Source organism: Cavia porcellus, unplaced genomic scaffold, assembly GCF_034190915.1.
Source record: "Cavia porcellus strain 051 isolate PalLab524CR breed Dunkin Hartley unplaced genomic scaffold, mCavPor4.1 scaffold_4, whole genome shotgun sequence".
Classification (NCBI taxonomy): domain Eukaryota; kingdom Metazoa; phylum Chordata; class Mammalia; order Rodentia; family Caviidae; genus Cavia; species Cavia porcellus.
This window is the reverse complement of record NW_026947487.1, coordinates 40,992,349-41,009,944: the sequence shown is the minus strand read 5'-3', so window position 1 is coordinate 41,009,944 and position 17,596 is coordinate 40,992,349. Positions and strand designations below refer to the sequence as shown.

Sequence of the window (17,596 nt, the reverse complement as noted above, 5' to 3'; positions counted from 1 at the left end):
GACTGGGTGCTTGTTCTGGTTTGCGAGTCCCTGTCCTTAGAGAATAGTTGACCCCGTAACAGAGGATAAGGTCACCCTGGGGAAAGTAGTCTGGAGAGGTGAGAGCCTCCAGATACCAGGGAAGCACTTGTATTGAGGGAATGGGCAGGGTAACAAGAATGAAAAAAGACAGACATTAAAAAAGAATCACATCCCAAAGCCAGAATATGTGACTGCTTTGACAGGAGGAAAACTAGCAGTGCCAAGTGCTACAGAAAAAGTTAAAAAAAAAAAAAAATGAGGACAGGAAACAACGAGCTACTAGTTTTAGAAACTGGATAAGTTTCTAAACTCATTTAGGAATTCCCCGACGAGAAGAGGAGCAGGAACTGGATGGGGAAGGATTGTGGAGTATTTGAATGGGTCATGATTTCTTGTAACAAAAAGACAATGGGCGGACTAAGAGCTAATGTGCGTCCTAAGCTTTTTTATAACTGACAGGACAGATCAATTATAATATTTGGAGTATGTTTTCCAATTCTCACAAATATTCTCTAGATTTAAAAAAAAAATACAGTAGTTGAAATGACCCCCACCCTAGCTTTTGAATGGTGTACGGTTTTCCCCCCAAGCTCAACCAAGGTCTCCACATTTACATTCCACACAGACTAGCCAGTTTGGTGTAACATCTGTTGGCGGTTCCCAGATATTAAAATGATGCACTAGAGATAGAACCGACGATCAGATTTGGGTGTTGGTTGATCCGATTCCAGCACACCTTTGCTTGCTTTACATAGGGTGGGTAGTGGGAGGGCCCATTGTCTTCAAGTTTAGTCATGTTCTCACATAAAATGTTTTGCTGTCCTATTTTTGAGCATTACATACACTTCTGTGCATATTAGAGATAGAAAGAGCTGATTTTGCATTCCCTGATAATATTTTCCATCCAAAATAATCTCAGTGATGGAGTCTGATGCTGGTATTGTGGAAGTGGGCATTCTTTATTTAGATAAGTGTTTTATAGGTTGGTATTGCTGCTACCATGTGGGTGGGAACACATTCTTCATAGTGCTGGGTATTTCTTGGCTTTTAGTTTTTAGTACTCATTCTTTTGGAGATGCTTTGTAAGTGTTTGGTTATGAATGACTGTCAGTGGGTCTTGGCTGAGAAAAATGATAACTTTGGAGACAAAAGTGGCACATTCCACTATGAGATAATAGTGATACGTTGTTATGGCAAAAAAGATCAAGCAATTAGCAGTTTCCTGTTCTTTAGCATCAGAAGTTCTTAGCTGGGACTCTGTGTCTATTCCACTTACTGTGGTTTATGGTTTAGGAACCATATGAAATCCAGTGCACGCTATACATGTGGGCATTTTGCACAAGAAGATCCCTTGAGATTCCTTGCACAAGAAGATCCCAAGGCTTTTATCAGACCTGGGGTGTTTCAGGCCTCCCATTTGGTGATTCCTCTACCTGTTGCTCCTGGAGGATCTATACTTTCCTGACCTAAATGGCACCTGGGCCTGACTCACAGCTTCCTGGTGGTGCATCCAAGAGACACAAGGGTAAAGAAGATGACTTGGATCTGTCTTCCTTCTTCCCTTTTAGTGTTTAGAAAATACAAAAGTAATGGTATTTGCTCTAGCAAAGCATTTAAAGACTGTTGCAACAAAATGATCTCAGGCAATTTGTGAGGTATGTTCACCCTTCAAAAATGATCCTTCAAAGAATAATTTCCTAGCTACAAGCAACTTGATTGGCCTCAGGTCACGCAGTGTGGCGAGACCTGATTTGAGATGGAACTTGGGCCCTGGACCTCCTTATCAATTATACCTCTCATTAGGCTGTATGTCTTCACTTATTCATTTGTTCACTTGTTAATAGATTATTTCAGCCTATAGCAACTTACATAATTTTAATTTTGGGGTGGAGTTATTTTTAAATGTTTTACTTTAATTACAGTTAGTCAAGAAAGGATTCCTGAAACTCTTCTAACCAGGAGTGATAGTCAAAGTATTTTGCATCCTGTACAGCAAGCTACAGTCAATCAGAAGAGGACCGGGCAGTCGGCAGCTGGCTTGGTCACAGCCATTAATACCAGTTTAACACCTGCCCTGCCCATTCCTTTCCTGGCTCACCCTTATTAGTAGGTATTTAATGTGGCTTACAGATGTGTCCTGTAACATAGCTTTATGTCTGGAGATGTTGACACGAATGCACCTTTGTGCATCTCTGTAATGCTTGATGTGAATCCCTGCTTGGCTGCGTCACAGCTGGTGTCCTTATGTTAATTTCTTGCTGTCTTAAGTCTCAACTTCTTTATCTTTAAACAGGAACAGTGTCTCAGTCATAATGTGGAGGTGATATGTGTACTCCCATTTGATGCGATTTCTGATGCTTTGTGCCCAGTGTGTGGTGGCATTTTGAAAACCATACACGAGTGAGCCAAAGCAATCCAGAGTCTTGCGGCATCTCTGCTGTGGGGAGGGCCCACAGAGGGCCATGGTGACTCACCATGGCTCTTTGCCACACAGAGACAGAGGCAGGGTTGAGCACTTCAGGTGTCTTCTGCACAATCTACTACTACTCCCACAGCCTGACCAGAGCTCTGCATGACTCCCAGCCTGCACTTCTGTCGGCCCCTCCTTCGAGCTTCCTTCTCACAAACCTGGCCTTGGGGAGCCACAGAGGTATGACAGAAGCTGGACTTCCCTGTGCGAAGGGCTTTTCACTGGCGGCTGCTCAGTGCTCTGCCCTTCTCTACTCCTAGTCTGCACCTGAGTCCTTTCCTAGCTCAGCACACCTTGCGTCATGCTCTTTCCATCACCCAGGTAAATATTTGTCAACCCTCTGCCCTTCTCCACCTCTTAGTCCTGATGGATGTCATTCCTCTCACCTGGGCAAACTCTGCATTCACTATCAATCCCTCTCCGCCCTCCTCCCAGATTCCCAGGCCATATTCCATTGTGAAAATGTGTTAGGCTAACCTTGCCTGACCCCAATACCTTACCCTCGCTGAGGGGGTCATGGCTCCTTTGTCGCCATCTGCATGGTCGAGGTGCATGCTGCCCAATTTCTGTGACGTGGGTGTGTGCACATGTTGTGTTTTCACTTGTGTGCAGTATCTCCTCTTACCCACGGATTCAGGTACCCACAGTCAGCTGTAGTCTGAATGTACTATTTGTCTTGGCTCTTTTAAGAAAGAAACAACAACATTCACATAACTTTTATTATAACACATTGCTGTAATTGCTCTATTTTAATAGTTCATCTCTTACTGTGCCTCACTTATAAATGAAAGTTTCATATGTAGGAAACTTGTATAGGTAGGAAAATACATAGCAAATTTAATGTTCGGTACTTCCCACAGTTTCAAGACATTCAGCGGGGGGGGGGGGGGCTCCTGTAACTTCTACCAACATTAGATTAGAAAGTGTCCAGATGAATACTGCACAAAAAGAAAGTCCTATGTAAATTTTAAATAGCAAGTTTGGATGAAAGGTCAAATCATTCAGTATGAGAATGTTGAGACTTAGGAGAAGGAAGGTTGGAAGACCATTGAAAAAGGGATACTATGAGGCTGCCCTTTAAAAAAAAAACTAGTGTTTTTACAAGTCACCTTGTTCGGACAGTAGCATCTGGCATCTTCCATAGTGGAGGGGAGGTGGAAATAGCAAGCTCTCCTAGGAAAAGGAAAGAACATACGCATACTTTTGAAACTCATTTGTTCCAGTCTGTCATGGATATAAGAAAACCTTGAAACAACTGGTTTGAAAATATCACGATGACATGAAAAGACAGGAGGCCATTAGATTTTGAAAGCACAGTGTGACTTGTCTAGAAGGGCACTTTTCCCCATCACTGTTGTGGGACCCAGATCCCTGCCATTCTAGCTTCACTCCCAGCATGTGAGGTATCTTACCCATGCCTGCCATTACTGGGAACTCTAGCCTAGTGACCCCTTTAGTTTGCCTGTGGCTCCCCTTATCCCATGGATAGGGAATAGAGGAAGCAGGTGACATGTCTGCAGTGGATAGAGGAAGCAGGAGACATGTCTGAGATGTCACCATAGCCACAATTCTGGCTTTTGGTGGTGTAGGTAGGTAGGAAGAAGGACAAGGACTCCATCACCTTTGCTCGTGACAAGGACGAGGGAGGCTTTGAGGGGCTGACACTAGGCCTCTTCCACAGCACCCCCGTAGGCCTGTGTGCCAGGTTTGCTACCTCTCACAAATGGTCTGGGTTAGGCTACCGTTTAAGCCAAATGCCATCTGTTATATGATTTCACCTTTAACTTCCGGCAGGAGTTCCTAGCTTATTAATAGGCTAGGCCAGAACTCTCCTTGGGACCTGGTAACCAGGGTAGTCTCCTTATGTGTGCTGCACTTCTATCCTGCCTGTCCTCTATCCTTTGTGTCTGCCCACAGCCCTTGCATTGTCTGCACATGCAACACACATATCCCTTGACACCACCTCTGAGCCCATGTCCCATGTCCATCCTAACATCCTGGAGTTGAAGTGATGTTCTGGTTCTACAGAGAGCTTTTGTTCCATTAGGCCTGTGTCAGGAAGTTGCTGTACCCAAACTCAGTCTGTAGCTGGAAACCTTAGGCATCCTTCCCAGGAAGACAGACACGTCACCTCTGCAGCAGCAGCAGCACAAGTGAAATGGCAGTGGTGACAAACTTGACCTCTTACTGTGGCAACAGATGCCCCCCTCCAATCAGAAAATAATCATCCAGGAAGATGACAGAAAACATCAAAAGTTGGGAAAACAGTGAATTTCTTATGTCCTTAACAAATCCAGTCTGCACACTCTCTGGACGCACCATGTGATGTGTGTTGTGTGAAATGTGGCCCATGTTTATAAAGACTGTATGAAGCTAGATGTGAATTCAAAAGCGATACATGTGAAAAGTAAAAGGCACTAAGCAGATTATTCTGTGTTACATTCTGAGAATATAACTCTGAGGGACCTTAACCTCTAGGGAATATTGTGAAACAAGCTGAGATAGTCACTCATCAAAGGGTCAGAAAAACTATGCCTTCAAACGTGGACATTGCTTTATGGTCAAGGCTTTTGAGTTGCTAGGGGCAGAATGTCCTGAGTTGGTTCAGAGAAGAAGGGGTAGACTGGGAGAAGGCCAGGACAGCTCACGGAGCTGAAGCAAGACTGACTGTCCTGGAACTGAGCTCACAGTGGTCCTTGCGGGAATTGGGGGCTACTGTCACAGGGCTTGCTAATCTGACGTGCCCTTTGCTTATCCTTTTTGCTTTGGATAATGTGCCTGTCCCCTTCTGTTTTTCTTATGGATTCTTGTTATTTAGAGGTGCCATGAATCATCCGAAAGCTAGTGCCCAGGTGCCCTGGTTACTTTTGATGCATTCACAGTGGCCAGCGCTGTGGGGGAGCTCTTCAGAAGGGTGTTGTAGGTATAAAACCTGCCCAGGATCAATAGAGAAATTTGAGAGAGTCGTGAGTTCCTGAGAGCAATAGTGTCAGCAAGGGTTCAAGAAGGAAAAAGGCTAAGGCTGAGACCATGGGATGTGGGGCTAAGTGAGGATGGAGGACCTAGAGAGATAAATAGAGAACAGAGTAGGTCCCTTAGTCAGAACAAAGGTGCCTCATCAGGAGGGATGGAAGGCAGTTAGGTGAATACCTACTATCTCCTCACTGTTCCGAATAGCTTGATAGAATTGATTTGATAAGGAAATAAAGATGCAGATGAAGTTATTTTAAATGGAAAATGAAGACATACTAGTAATTATTTGTGATAAAGATAAATCAAAAGTGACACTGGCATCTTTGTGCTGGGTGTGTGGGCATAGGTCTAACACACAGTTGGAGATGTTGAACATGGGTCATTGTGGGACAGTTTCAGAGGATTCTGTTTAATTTCATTGCATTGAGTTTAAGATGGTTTTGGAGGATAGCTGTGTATCTGAATGTGCTCGGGAGATCAGAGGTGAAGATAAGATTTGGGATGTCTAAGTAAACAGGAAATGGAAATAATGAAAGAGAGGAGGAAATGAAGACAATAGAAATGAGCAAAGTTTAGAGAGAGAGCTGAAAAAATCTCAGCCAGTGGCTCTAGCCTCAGGAAAAAAGTGAGAGTCAGCAAAGACTTTTGAAGGAAGACTGAGGTTGCTCATCCTCACCTTTTCTGTGGTGTGGAAATCCCCCAGACAAAATCTACTCATTACGAAATTGCATCTCTTGAGCAAGATTGGTCTTTGTCTCCTTACCTCTAACAGAACAGAGTCCACAAAATGCTTATGAACATTTCTGTTGCCTACAGAAGCCTTCTTTAGAGGTGATTCCTCTCTGAATGTCCAGTGGATGTCGGGGAGCAGATGGGTACCTGAAGATGAAGTTAGCGTGTCTGGAGTTGGGTGTGCCTGGCTTCCGCTTCCTCCTCTGTCTTGTGGGGATTCTCCGGGTAGAATCTCAGTATCTTTAGTAGATGGAGTTTTGAAATTACTAGCCCTGAAGATCTTTCATGCCCCTTCAAGTTCTAAATCCTAGTAATGATGACTAACTTGCGTGTGCTGCTTCCAAGTTTACAAGATGCTGTACAATCGTGACCTCTTGCATCCTCTTGATTTTTGACCCTATGAGGTAGTTGGGAAAAATTTAGCATCTGCATTTTACAGATAAGGAATCTGGGTTTTAGTTGAGTTTGGTTAAGTACAGTGAAGCCTGATTGCTGCTAACTGTCAGAGGAGAATGAGGACCTTGTGCAGCCTCATTCTTGCTGTTCTTCCTGTTTCGTCTCACTCTGTCAGCCTCCACCATGTTCATGGACTGTTCTAACTGGAAGGACAGAGGATGGGCCAAATTACCAGACCTCTATAGCTTCTGTTTTGTTTTCAGGCTGGTCTGGCTTAGTGTAGAATACTACGGAAAAGTCCAGCCGGCTCACTCCTTGAATGACTTCCCTGAACTATGCCACTCACACAGTGACACCTCTTGCCCTCTATTTTGGACCAGCCTTTGTGCCACACCTCATCACCCCCTGTGTTGCTCTGTGCCTGGGGTCCGTTATCTTTGCTTTACTGTATAGGCTATGCTCCTTGGGTTAGTCTTCTTAGATTTAGATTCCACTTCTCACCAAGTTCTTTTATTTGTCCCTCTGCTCCACCTACCATCAGCTACAGGGCCATGTAGGTCCACCCTCACCCAGTGTATTAAGTGGCCCAGATATGGCAACTCGCCCTGGGTGCTAACAATTAAACCCAGGACCTTGAACATTCTAGGAAGTCCTCTACCAACTATCCCCGTGTTCAAAGGACAAGTCTTTTCAGAAGAATTAAGTTTATAGTCATCACTGGGTTCTCGATTTGTATCTTCTTTATACAGAGGTATGGGTACACATAAAATCGCTCACTATATCTAACATTTTGCCCTCTAAGATATCTGCTTTTACCCTCAAGGCCTGATAAGACTCTTTTTGGCTGGTACGTAAGACTATTTTTTTGTGGAAAAGAAAGGGCTTAAAAGGGAAGAACCATTGACACATGCTATGGAGGAAACTCAGACCTTAGGGCTAAGCCAAAGAAGCCAGAGACCACGTATCTGATGATTCCATTCTTAGGAGAGGTGTTGAATAGGCAAATTTTTAGAGTCCCCAAGTAAATTCCTGATAGTATGGTAGGGATCACTACAAATGGCATGAGAGGGTGACACTCGCCTGTAATTCCAACTACGTGGGAGGCTGGGACGGAAGGATCACAAGTTGGGGCCAACCTGGACAATATGCTGAGACTTCATCTCAAAAAAAAAAATTTTTTTTTAAAAAATGTTTAAAGGGCACGCAGGATTTTACTGGGGGGATAAAGATGTTTCAAATCTATTTTTGATGATAGTTGAATCACTCAGCAGAGTTACCAAAATCCATTGAATTGTATACTTGAAATGAGTAAATTTTGTGAGATGTAACATATACATGTAAAATCTATATCTTAATAAAAAAATCTCAGTATTTTGATGCATAAATATAACCTTTTGAAAATGAGGTTCGGGGCTGGGGATTTAGCTCAGTGGCATAAGTGCCTGCCTTGCAAGCAGGCAGTCGTGAGTTCAATCCCTGGTACCGGTAAAAACAAAAAAGACAAAAAAAAAAAAAAAGAAAATGAGGTTCAAGCTAGATACGAGAACTTCTATGCTTCAAATTATTTATTGCTGCATTGTCTTGAGTGGCTTCGTTCTGTCTTATTTTGTTGTATTTTACTATCTTAAAATAAAATAGAAAACCAAAACAAAATAAATTATCATTCAGCAAGAAGAAAGCTGAGAATCTTGACTGTGGGAATCTTGACTGTCGAAATTCTAGAGGTGATGCTTCCCCCAGATTAGATTCTAGAACCAGTTCCTCTCTTATAAATTTATATTTTGAGAGAAGTTTAATGACATCTTTCATGATTGTCTCTCAAGTTAGAAAAATGTGCACTCGGGGCTGGGGATTTAGCTCAGCGGCATAAGCACCTGCCTTGCAAGCAGGCAGTCCTGAGTTTGATCCCCAGTACCAATAAAAAGGAAAAAGACAAAAAAAAAAAAAAAAAGAAAAGAATAATGTGAACTTAAGTAGTTAGGAGAATCCCAGTGTAGTATGGTGTGGATTTCAAAGAGATCAGTCTCCTTCTCCTGTACTCTCTGCCATCTTTTTCTTTTTCTTTTCCCATTCCTACTGTACTTTTAAAAATAAGTCATAATAATTACACTAATGAGAAATTAAAATTGCCCACCATACATGCTGCATTGTTTTTGGACATTTAGGTTGATTCCTACCTCTGACTTTCCAAATAATGGAATATTATGAGCATCTTTGTACTTGGGGAAGCTTCCTAGAAATAGAATTTCTAGGTGAATAAGATGTACTCTTTAAAGTCTTTTCCTCGTGTTTGCCTGGTTGTTTCTAGGTATCAGCCTCTGCCATGTAAACATGGAATGGGTCGATTTTCATTTAATGGGAGTCTTGTATGAGATCTGGCTACCAGAACTCAATGTCATCTGATTGGAGACTTTGTGCTTGACTATATTCTGTGAAATGGAGGAGATAGTGTCCTCCACTTAACCCTGAGAAATTCAGACAGTTCCCAGAGTACTGATCTTAGTCCTGGGCCCCAGGCACAAAGTGAGTCCGGCCATTTGTCTGGTATGAGGTAATCAAGGCACCAAGGGTCAGTTGCTCTTGAGAAGTCTGCAAAGGCTATAAGAAGAGTTGTCATATCAAGAGAAATTAGATTCACTCTGGCAGCTGTAAGTGCAGAATAAGCAGCAGTTAACAGTTGAACGTTCTGGGAAGGTTTAATGTATGCAGGCTTTTTGTACCAGAACCATTGGAAAATGGACTGAGCTTCCCCTAGGAAATGGACTCCCCTTCCCTTCCAATCCTGGACACATTTCAGGATGTGGGATGAAGAGGCATGGCAGGAGCATGGAAGGAATTCCTCATCAGATTTGATTCAGAGACCGCTGAGGAAATGACTGTGGAACCTTAATGGACATCACAGCTCTAATTTCAGTAGTCTACCCACAGTGCCAGGTGAAATACTCTGCAAGCACCATACATTGACTTCTTTGTTTCTCAGAGCAATGAAGTGTTAATTATCGAACTTTTCAATCTCGCATTTTCTGTACTTAGCTGGTGAATAAGAGCTTGGGTTTTGAACAGTCTACGAGTTTCAGTTACTGAAGTAGCTGTGTGGAGAGAGACCTTTTCTGGGTGATTTTGTGTTTAGATAGTATTTTATGCTGTTGGCAAACCTTGGGTCTCTTAGACCTTAAGATCATCACATTTAATGGAAGATAAAGAGGTGATTTTCATATACAGATCATCTATATGTAGTACTTCCATTAACCTTTTAAGTAGAACCATACTTTCATTATGTCTGTCTGAATCTTGCCTATGTTAAAAAGTCGAAACTATTCCATTGAAAGAAAGAATTTCAAGTATATGTTTAATATTTTGTTAGTATGGGCTTTCCTTCTTTTGGTATTGATTTTTTGAGAAGTTAAAAATACAACAAAGCAAGCTACTGTAAGAATAGGTGGGAAAAGTTGTCCATCTGATTGTCATGTTCCTCAGATATGTAGCACTTATCTAACCTCCTGCTCCTCCAACTGTGATCTGGGAGACTGCAGGGAGGGCATCCTGAAAGCTCCTTAGACATGAGGACTCTCGGCTGGTCCGAAGGTAGTGAGATATCTCAATTGATTGTTCACAGTCAGTACAGATTGAACTCCTTGTTCTACTCTGTCCCCCCTTCTCACTACTGCACTTGACTAGTCTTAAGAAAAGAAAAAAGAAATGAGGACTCTCAAGCTCTGCCCCAGCCCCTGAATCAGAATCTGCATTTTCACACTTTGAACTTCCTCCCCAGATGGCATGCTGCAGAACCTGCGGTAATAGCTGTCATCCCGCATTCTGTTTGCTGTTGAGTATCTGTTTAAAAGTGCCTGGCATTGTGACGAGCTTCCTTCCCGGGCATGCCCCATTTAATCCTCGGGACAGCTCCAGAGGAGGTGTTATTAGAGGCTAAGATGTCACTGGGCCTGCCAGAGATGTCACTAAAGGATACTTTTTAGAGTTTGTATGTCCTGAGCCCAAGACAGAAAATCATGGCTCAGCTCGTCTCAGACTTCCACACCTTGTGCTTCCTGACTGAGCCCAGGTGCCCCAAGTAAGAAATACAGAGTTCAGCCTCTGCCCCTAATCATTCCTAGTTCAGTGGCTTTGTGATATGAAGGCCTTGAAGAAGTCCTCTCAGGCTGACACTGGCAAGGTCACCCAGGGCTCTGCATTGCACCAGCAGCATGGCTTCCCAAAGCCTCTGGGGCCAGCAGACACATGTATTGGGTTGCCCACATCAGAAGAGGCTCCATGTGAGTGCAGCTTCAATTTTTAAAATTACACCAGAAGGACAGCAGATATTTATTAGATACCAGTTTTAACCTTCTGTCACTGCAACTTTTATTGAATCACCATTTTCTTGGATTGTGCTTGACAGGGAAAATAAAATCAGTGATAAGAAGTGATCTTTAATCCATTTTCCTGCCTACACTTTCTCATCTTCTTAGACGCTTCAGTCTGCTTTGGTCACACTTAGCTCCCTTCTGAAAATAATGACTTGTACTTTAGTAGTATTCTCAACCTGGATGGATTTCAGATTTTCCCAAAATGAAAGAACTGTGAACCATCTTGGCAAGTAAATAAAATAAAGCAAAATACAATACAGAGGTTGCAATTACATTTATTTAAAAATGTACTGCTTACCAAAATCCTGATAACTAAAGCAAAATTAGCCTAACAATTGGGATTAATTTACTATTTTGCTGATTCACCTATCAACTTCACACTTGAAGTCCAAGATGGGGCCAAAAATTGAGAAATGTTCTAAAATTCCCCAACCCAAACACTTGCAAAAAGTAAATAAAACTTGTAAACCCTTCCAAATACTGTCACCGTTGCAAGACACCCCTTTCCCCTTTAAATCAGGGCCACACTGTAATTCTCCACTTAGTACCGTTTGTTGGTATTTTTATTTCTCTTTAGGTATCATCCTCTTTTCTTTTTCTTTGCCATTGACATTGGCTTATTTCATATGAATGCATAATATATTAAATACATATGCATTTAAAATACTGTTTTGATTTGTTTGGGAATTGTTTCTCTTAAAGGGTCTATCTGGGGAAATGAGTAATTTCTCATATCCTGTTCTTGCAGGAAGAATTTTAAATCGTTTCTCCAAAGACATTGGACATATGGATGACTTGCTTCCCTTGACATTTCTAGATTTCATCCAGGTAACGTAACAGCAACGTCAAGTTGTCAAATGGATAATTGAAGTTCCTGTTTTTTCCAGGGCTGTTTCATGGGGGAAGGGAATAGGAGCAGGAGGCCCTTGCCCTGGTGATGTGTAATGTTACCTTAATACAAAACCCATGTTTGTAAAAGAAAGGTGTGGTTAAGTTAGCATGAGTAACACCTTATGTGTAGGAGTGGCCATGCAGTCCTGTCAGGGTTGGTTTGTGGCAGCTACATGCGGGGTAAGTGTCTCTCTGTCTGCCTCCCAGGTATCTGGCATGGATTTCACTTCATTGTGAACACATTTCATAATATAGAAACAATCACCTCTCACGAAAAGATAGCCCAGATTAACTAAATTATGCATTGTATTACCACAAAGGGCAAATATTTACTGCACTGCTTTTTTTCTTTTCCTTTTGGGAGGGGGATAAAACCAGGTGTGGTTACTTACAAAGGAAAGATTAGTAATAATAAGGTGAAAATAATACTTTGTTAGCAAGGACAATAGAGAGCAGTTATTGCAGATACAAAGCCTTTGAAGGCAAGCATGTTTAAGCCAATAATTTGAGTACAGGATCAAAGTCATCTCAGAAAATGTCTTTTTCTGTTTTTCTAGGCAGCTTTTCTTTTCAAACATTGATTGCTCTGTCTTAAGGTGTCTTTCTTTTTTAAAATGAGAAAAACCAGCAATCCCTTAGAAATACCTTCTATAAAACATTTGTTTTGTCTGTGAACTTGAGATCCTAAAGCATGATGTTGGGTCATCTCATCTCTCATCTCCTCATTCAGTACTGCTGCATGCGGTATTTATTTTATCTGCTGTCTAATTGTGTCTTCTTTTCAGTGATTTGGGCTGGTGAAACTTTTTTTATTCACGGGTTTATTTTGTAAATGAAATGCATCTATTGAGAGCTGAGCATATTCTAAGGTGCCAGCCCCTGTGGCTAACCTGTCATGAGTTTGAACCTTTTTAACTTTCCCTAAGTGTCAGTTCATAGCATTTCTAACTGTGAGCCAAATTTAGGGCTAAGAAATGAAAGTGCTACCATTAGAGTCTGTGATTATGGCTCGGTCCTCATGATCGTTTCTCTTGTTTTTCAATGGTCAGATAATCTTCAAGTTTAGAATCCCCTCTGAGGTCACTGGCATAAAAGGAGTCAATGTTTCTTAATGTAAAAAATAAACTATATAAAAAAAATCAATAATAGGCCAGAATGATGACCAGAAGTCATTAGTTGCATTGGGAAGCAGGAATAAACACTGCAAACAGTGTCACCTGGGGTAAGTCAACCCTGCACACCAAGGTGACCTAATTTAGGACTTGCCCGAGATTCATGGGTTGAGTCTTTTTACTGCAAACAAGCACTTCTGATTTTTTTTTTTCCTGGAAACTTATTTTTCTCAAGTGTGTCCTGCTGGATTCATCCCCTGGGAACAGTCTTTCACTAAAACAGTTTGGTTCCTTGCGTAGAATGCAGATGACAGGAAGTACACATTTTGACAACGATTGCTGATTACTTCAAGAAGATTTTGTGAAAGGTTCTGTTTCTTCACAACTACAAGCTAGGCCAAGGTTGGGTCTCCAAAGGCAGCTGGCCCACTGTGTGCTTAGCAGAGTGAGCCCTGCTAATTAGAATCCCTCGAGTGTTTTTGTATCGCCTGTGGTGGGAAAAGGATGGATGCTGCTTGACTTCAGGAGAAAACATTCCCAGCATTGTGCGCAGAGGAAATTCTAGTCTTGCACTTCTGTTTAACCAGATAGACAAGTGCTTTTTTTTCTTATGCACTCACATAATCTTGGTAAACTTTAACCATTGTTGAATACTCCTGGTCCCAATTAGCCGATTTCTTGAATCTATAGCGAAGGTAAATCTTGATGTTATTGTCTGCAAGAAGGTGTTTTATATAAAGGATAACTCAGTTATCAATTATGATGAAGATCTATTGTCACTTGTTTTGTTTGCAGGTGTCTTTAATAAGGCTCCCATAATCCCTTCAGGAAGAAATATTTTCTCCTTTTAAAAATAGTATTAGCTAAATATAAAAGCACTGATCCCTGCCATTGTTGTTGATTCTTTGAGGGACATTTCCCAACATTCATTGTTTAAATGGTTGTCAGGAAGAATCAAGTGAAACTTCATAAACAATGCCCTTGCTGGTTCATCTTGCTCTGTGTGCAGAGCCTTTCTCCGGAGGATTTGCATTTGCTGAGTGGGCTTTTGACTGAGCTATCTCCGGGATCATTTTGAAGTATTTGAGGCCTGTTGCTATATTAGCAAGCAGAGATTTTTTTTTTTTTATGAAAGCCACAGAAATGAATTTAACCTGCCCTCCAATAAAGGCCAACAAAAATCTAAATGTAAATTGATTTTTTTTTTTTTTTTTAAAGTTGGCTAGGACCCCGCAGGGATGAAAACAACCCGGTGGTGTTCTGGGACTCCTAATGGAATCATGTAAACTTAAAATAAACACTATTATGGTAAGCACACAGAATGAAAACTAATTTTCCAAATCAAATACATTATATTCAATTCATTTTCCCCAATCAACCAAATGTTTAAAACCTGTTAGTTATTACAGCAATCTTCTGGAAATTAATTAGAAGCCTATTAGCTCTGCTAGCTGAGCCGAATGAAAGGGATTGCTCCTTCCATGTCTAAATAGTCTCCCGAATTAAAGCAAAGCAAGGTCAAAATGACAATCAGCTAGACTCACCTCTTGACTCTTCTTAGTAGTTGATCTTATTTTGGAAGGCAGTAGTTTTTTCTTTGTTTGTTTGTTTTGTTTTCCCCAAAAGATATTTTGTTGACTCTTGCAGTAAATTTAAAAAAAATTTTTTTAAGTTCCTATCAGACAAACCATACATGTGGCATGAATATTACCTGCCTCTGCTGTGGTCCCCTCTCTGGGCCCCTGAAATAGAAATGACTTTGCAGGTGTAGCTCATCAGTTTCAAGGGATTTGTTAGACTCTTTTCAGAATTAAGACAGTAGAAATTTCCTGCCTGCCTTTATGCTTAAATGTCATTAACAAAGCCACTGCTGATGGGAGGGGGCCCTGTATCATGACATCCCCTGTCAGGTACTGTGGATGATCACCAGCAGGACCAGCAGCTCCTCCTCTACATAGAGAAGCTTATGGAACAAGAGCCCCTGGGCTTGACTGAAATAAGTGAAGGGAGAAAGGACTGAGAATGTCCTTGTCAGGAAGCACCCTGATATCAGGAAGTGGGTATTTACTGACCCTTAGGGAAGCTGTTTCTCATCTGGGCTTCTTAAGGCAGAAAGAACGTGGCAGAATATATAGTAAAAAATGGACTGAATATGAAAACCCAATGCTTAGATGTTTGTGAACAGGGAATTAAGGTTTCCACTTAATGGAATTTTTTTATACTAAAGATATACATATACTCATGCTTAACAGAGAATTAAAATCAAATAGCTGTAGAAATAAATAATATAATTACATTTGCTGTGTGAATGTTGTAATCCACAGCATGCATGTTTGATTGCTTTTTCTGTAAGATGATAGTATTTTTTTTTGGTTTTGTAAGTGAGAGTCCAGAGCTGTGGACCGTTCACTTAGAACTGCTGTTTCCAATTGAGTCCGGTACTGGGGACCTGAGGGGAGGGGCCTGAGAATAGAGCCATTGGTTGTGGTGTGATGTCCAGAGTTAGAACATTCTGTAGAACCTAGAGAGCAGTCAGGCACACCTTTGTTACTCTGCCCATGAAATTACCAAGATAAGGAATTCTGTTTAAAAATGTGAACAAATTCCCCGGCTAAGTAGAGGCTTTTGCTGTAACTTTGTCCCTTAGACTTCAACAAAAGATTTGTATTTGTGTGAACATTGGTGGTTTTTGCTTGTTTTTAGGTTGCTACCTAACAGTACCCATGCTAGTGGGCAACAGTGACACCACTGATTTTGAAAATGTGTGGCATTTATTGCTGTCCTGCTTCAAAGTGAGATGAGGTTGGGGTGGGTGAGACTTGGGTGCTTGTGTGAGTGCAGTGGGCAGCCGTGGTGACAGAGAGGTGGGTTTCTCACTGACCTGGCAAGGTAGAACTTAAGGATGTTTTTAAGTGTGCAGTGTAGATAAGTCACTTGAAAGAATTTATGGGATACAAGATGACACAGCAGGGTGCCATGAGTTTATCAGATAAGTTAGCTGGGGGCAAGCAGTGCACATCTGGCTTAGATGATAGTGTTCAAATATGTTTCATTTCTTTGCTTTTTCAAATATTGTAATCACTTTTGAGTATTAACAATTCATGTTTTTTGAGTACTGAGGATTGAACCCAGGGCCTTTTTCACTGAGTTACATCTTCAGCCCCATCCTTTGAAATCTTTTGTTTTGTTTTTTTTGAGACAGGGTCCCACTAAGTTAAACAGGCTGGACTCAAACTTGCAATCTTCCTGCTGCAGGCTCCCAAGTGCTGGCATTACAGGTGTATACCACCGTTCCAGGCTTAATATTTCATCTATCGGAACACTATAGAATGGTTCATCACTTACAACTACATATTCTTAAGAAAGTAGGGATTGGAATACACATAAAGGTGCTCACCTAGAACTCAGACATGAAAGTTAATGATAGTGGGAAATCCACTGAACAGGAGTTAGGTCTTTAAAAGATATGTGTTGGAGTGAACCCACAAAGCAATGAATGGATGAGACAGTTGAGTTTCACGTTTTGAAGTATTTGACTCCCTAATATTAGTGCAAACACCAGCAGCTTGAATCCAGTTCTTCATTTTCTTAAAATAATGATTGGATTATTAGTGGAGCCATATTTATAATCTTTTATTAGCATTTTAATTAAAATTTAACTGTTAGAACTTTTAATACAAATACCTTTAATACAAATACTTTAGATATTTGATATGTCTCATGACTCTGTTCGTGGTCAGAATTATCATGATAATTCTGGAAGCTGTTTCTAAAAGGAAAATATCTCTATTATAAATCTGTGATCAAAAAAAAATTGTAATTCTTTTCAGTAGTCCTCACAACGCATCCCCCCACATCCCTGATCTTTTATTGAGCTCCAGCTGTGTGATGAGTATGCATAGAGGTTCTAGATCTAGGGGCAGGGGCTGGAGTGGAGTCAGCCATGGCCAGGCGCCCTCCCTCCCTTCAGGAGATGGGACCTGTGGGAAGTTCCATCCTCTCCCTGAGGGACCCACGGGGTCACCCCCTTGTGAAATGCAATGTTCATTTCTCTGAGTGCTGCCCCGAGGGGGCTGCAAGGGGGAATGCAGCTCTCAGAGAGGTTGGCTGGCTTTTGTGACCAGAGGGAACAGCTTTGGAGTGAAGATGGAGGAAAGAGGGCCATCGGGGGTGGGGCCAGGCACGTTGCTGGAAGCCCCCACACTGTTCTCTGTCATTCACTGAGGGTGGGGAGGCCAAGAGGGTGAATCGATTCTTTTTTAAAGGTTACACTGAGTACAGAGTGGGTTCTGACCCATACTTTTGATGACTGTCCTCAACCTTGGCATCTTCGATAAAGTTTGATAGTTCTTTATTACTTCTGAAGTTTTTTTTTTTTTTTTTTGCCTTCTGTCTTTCCCTTTACTGCAGTTGTGTAGATTAGCCTGCCCTGGTCCTCTGAAATCAGCAGATACCTTTGTTCCTTGCTTGAAATTGCCAGTATCTTTGTTGATTACAGTACTTAGATTTTCCTTCCTGAATCACAGAATTTAATATGTCATAAAAGGGTGAGACTTCCTAATGAATAATCAGATTATGGCTTCCTCCAAGACCCGCAGCAGAGTACCTGGCTCTACGACAGGGACTTGACCCCT

The 17,596-nt window shown here is 41.5% G+C and overlaps 1 protein-coding gene across 3 annotated transcripts in view; it reads left to right on the top strand.

The window, feature by feature from the left end:
* The window catches only part of Abcc4 (ATP binding cassette subfamily C member 4 (PEL blood group)), a 228,956-nt gene that overhangs the window by 141,664 nt on the left and 69,696 nt on the right, over window positions 1-17,596 (top strand). For all 3 annotated transcript variants that reach the window (XM_063246938.1, XM_003477614.5, XM_063246937.1), the window contains one exon: window positions 11,708-11,787. In XM_063246938.1, the coding sequence (XP_063103008.1) occupies window positions 11,708-11,787 (80 nt within the window). The remainder of the gene's footprint in view (window positions 1-11,707; window positions 11,788-17,596) is intronic.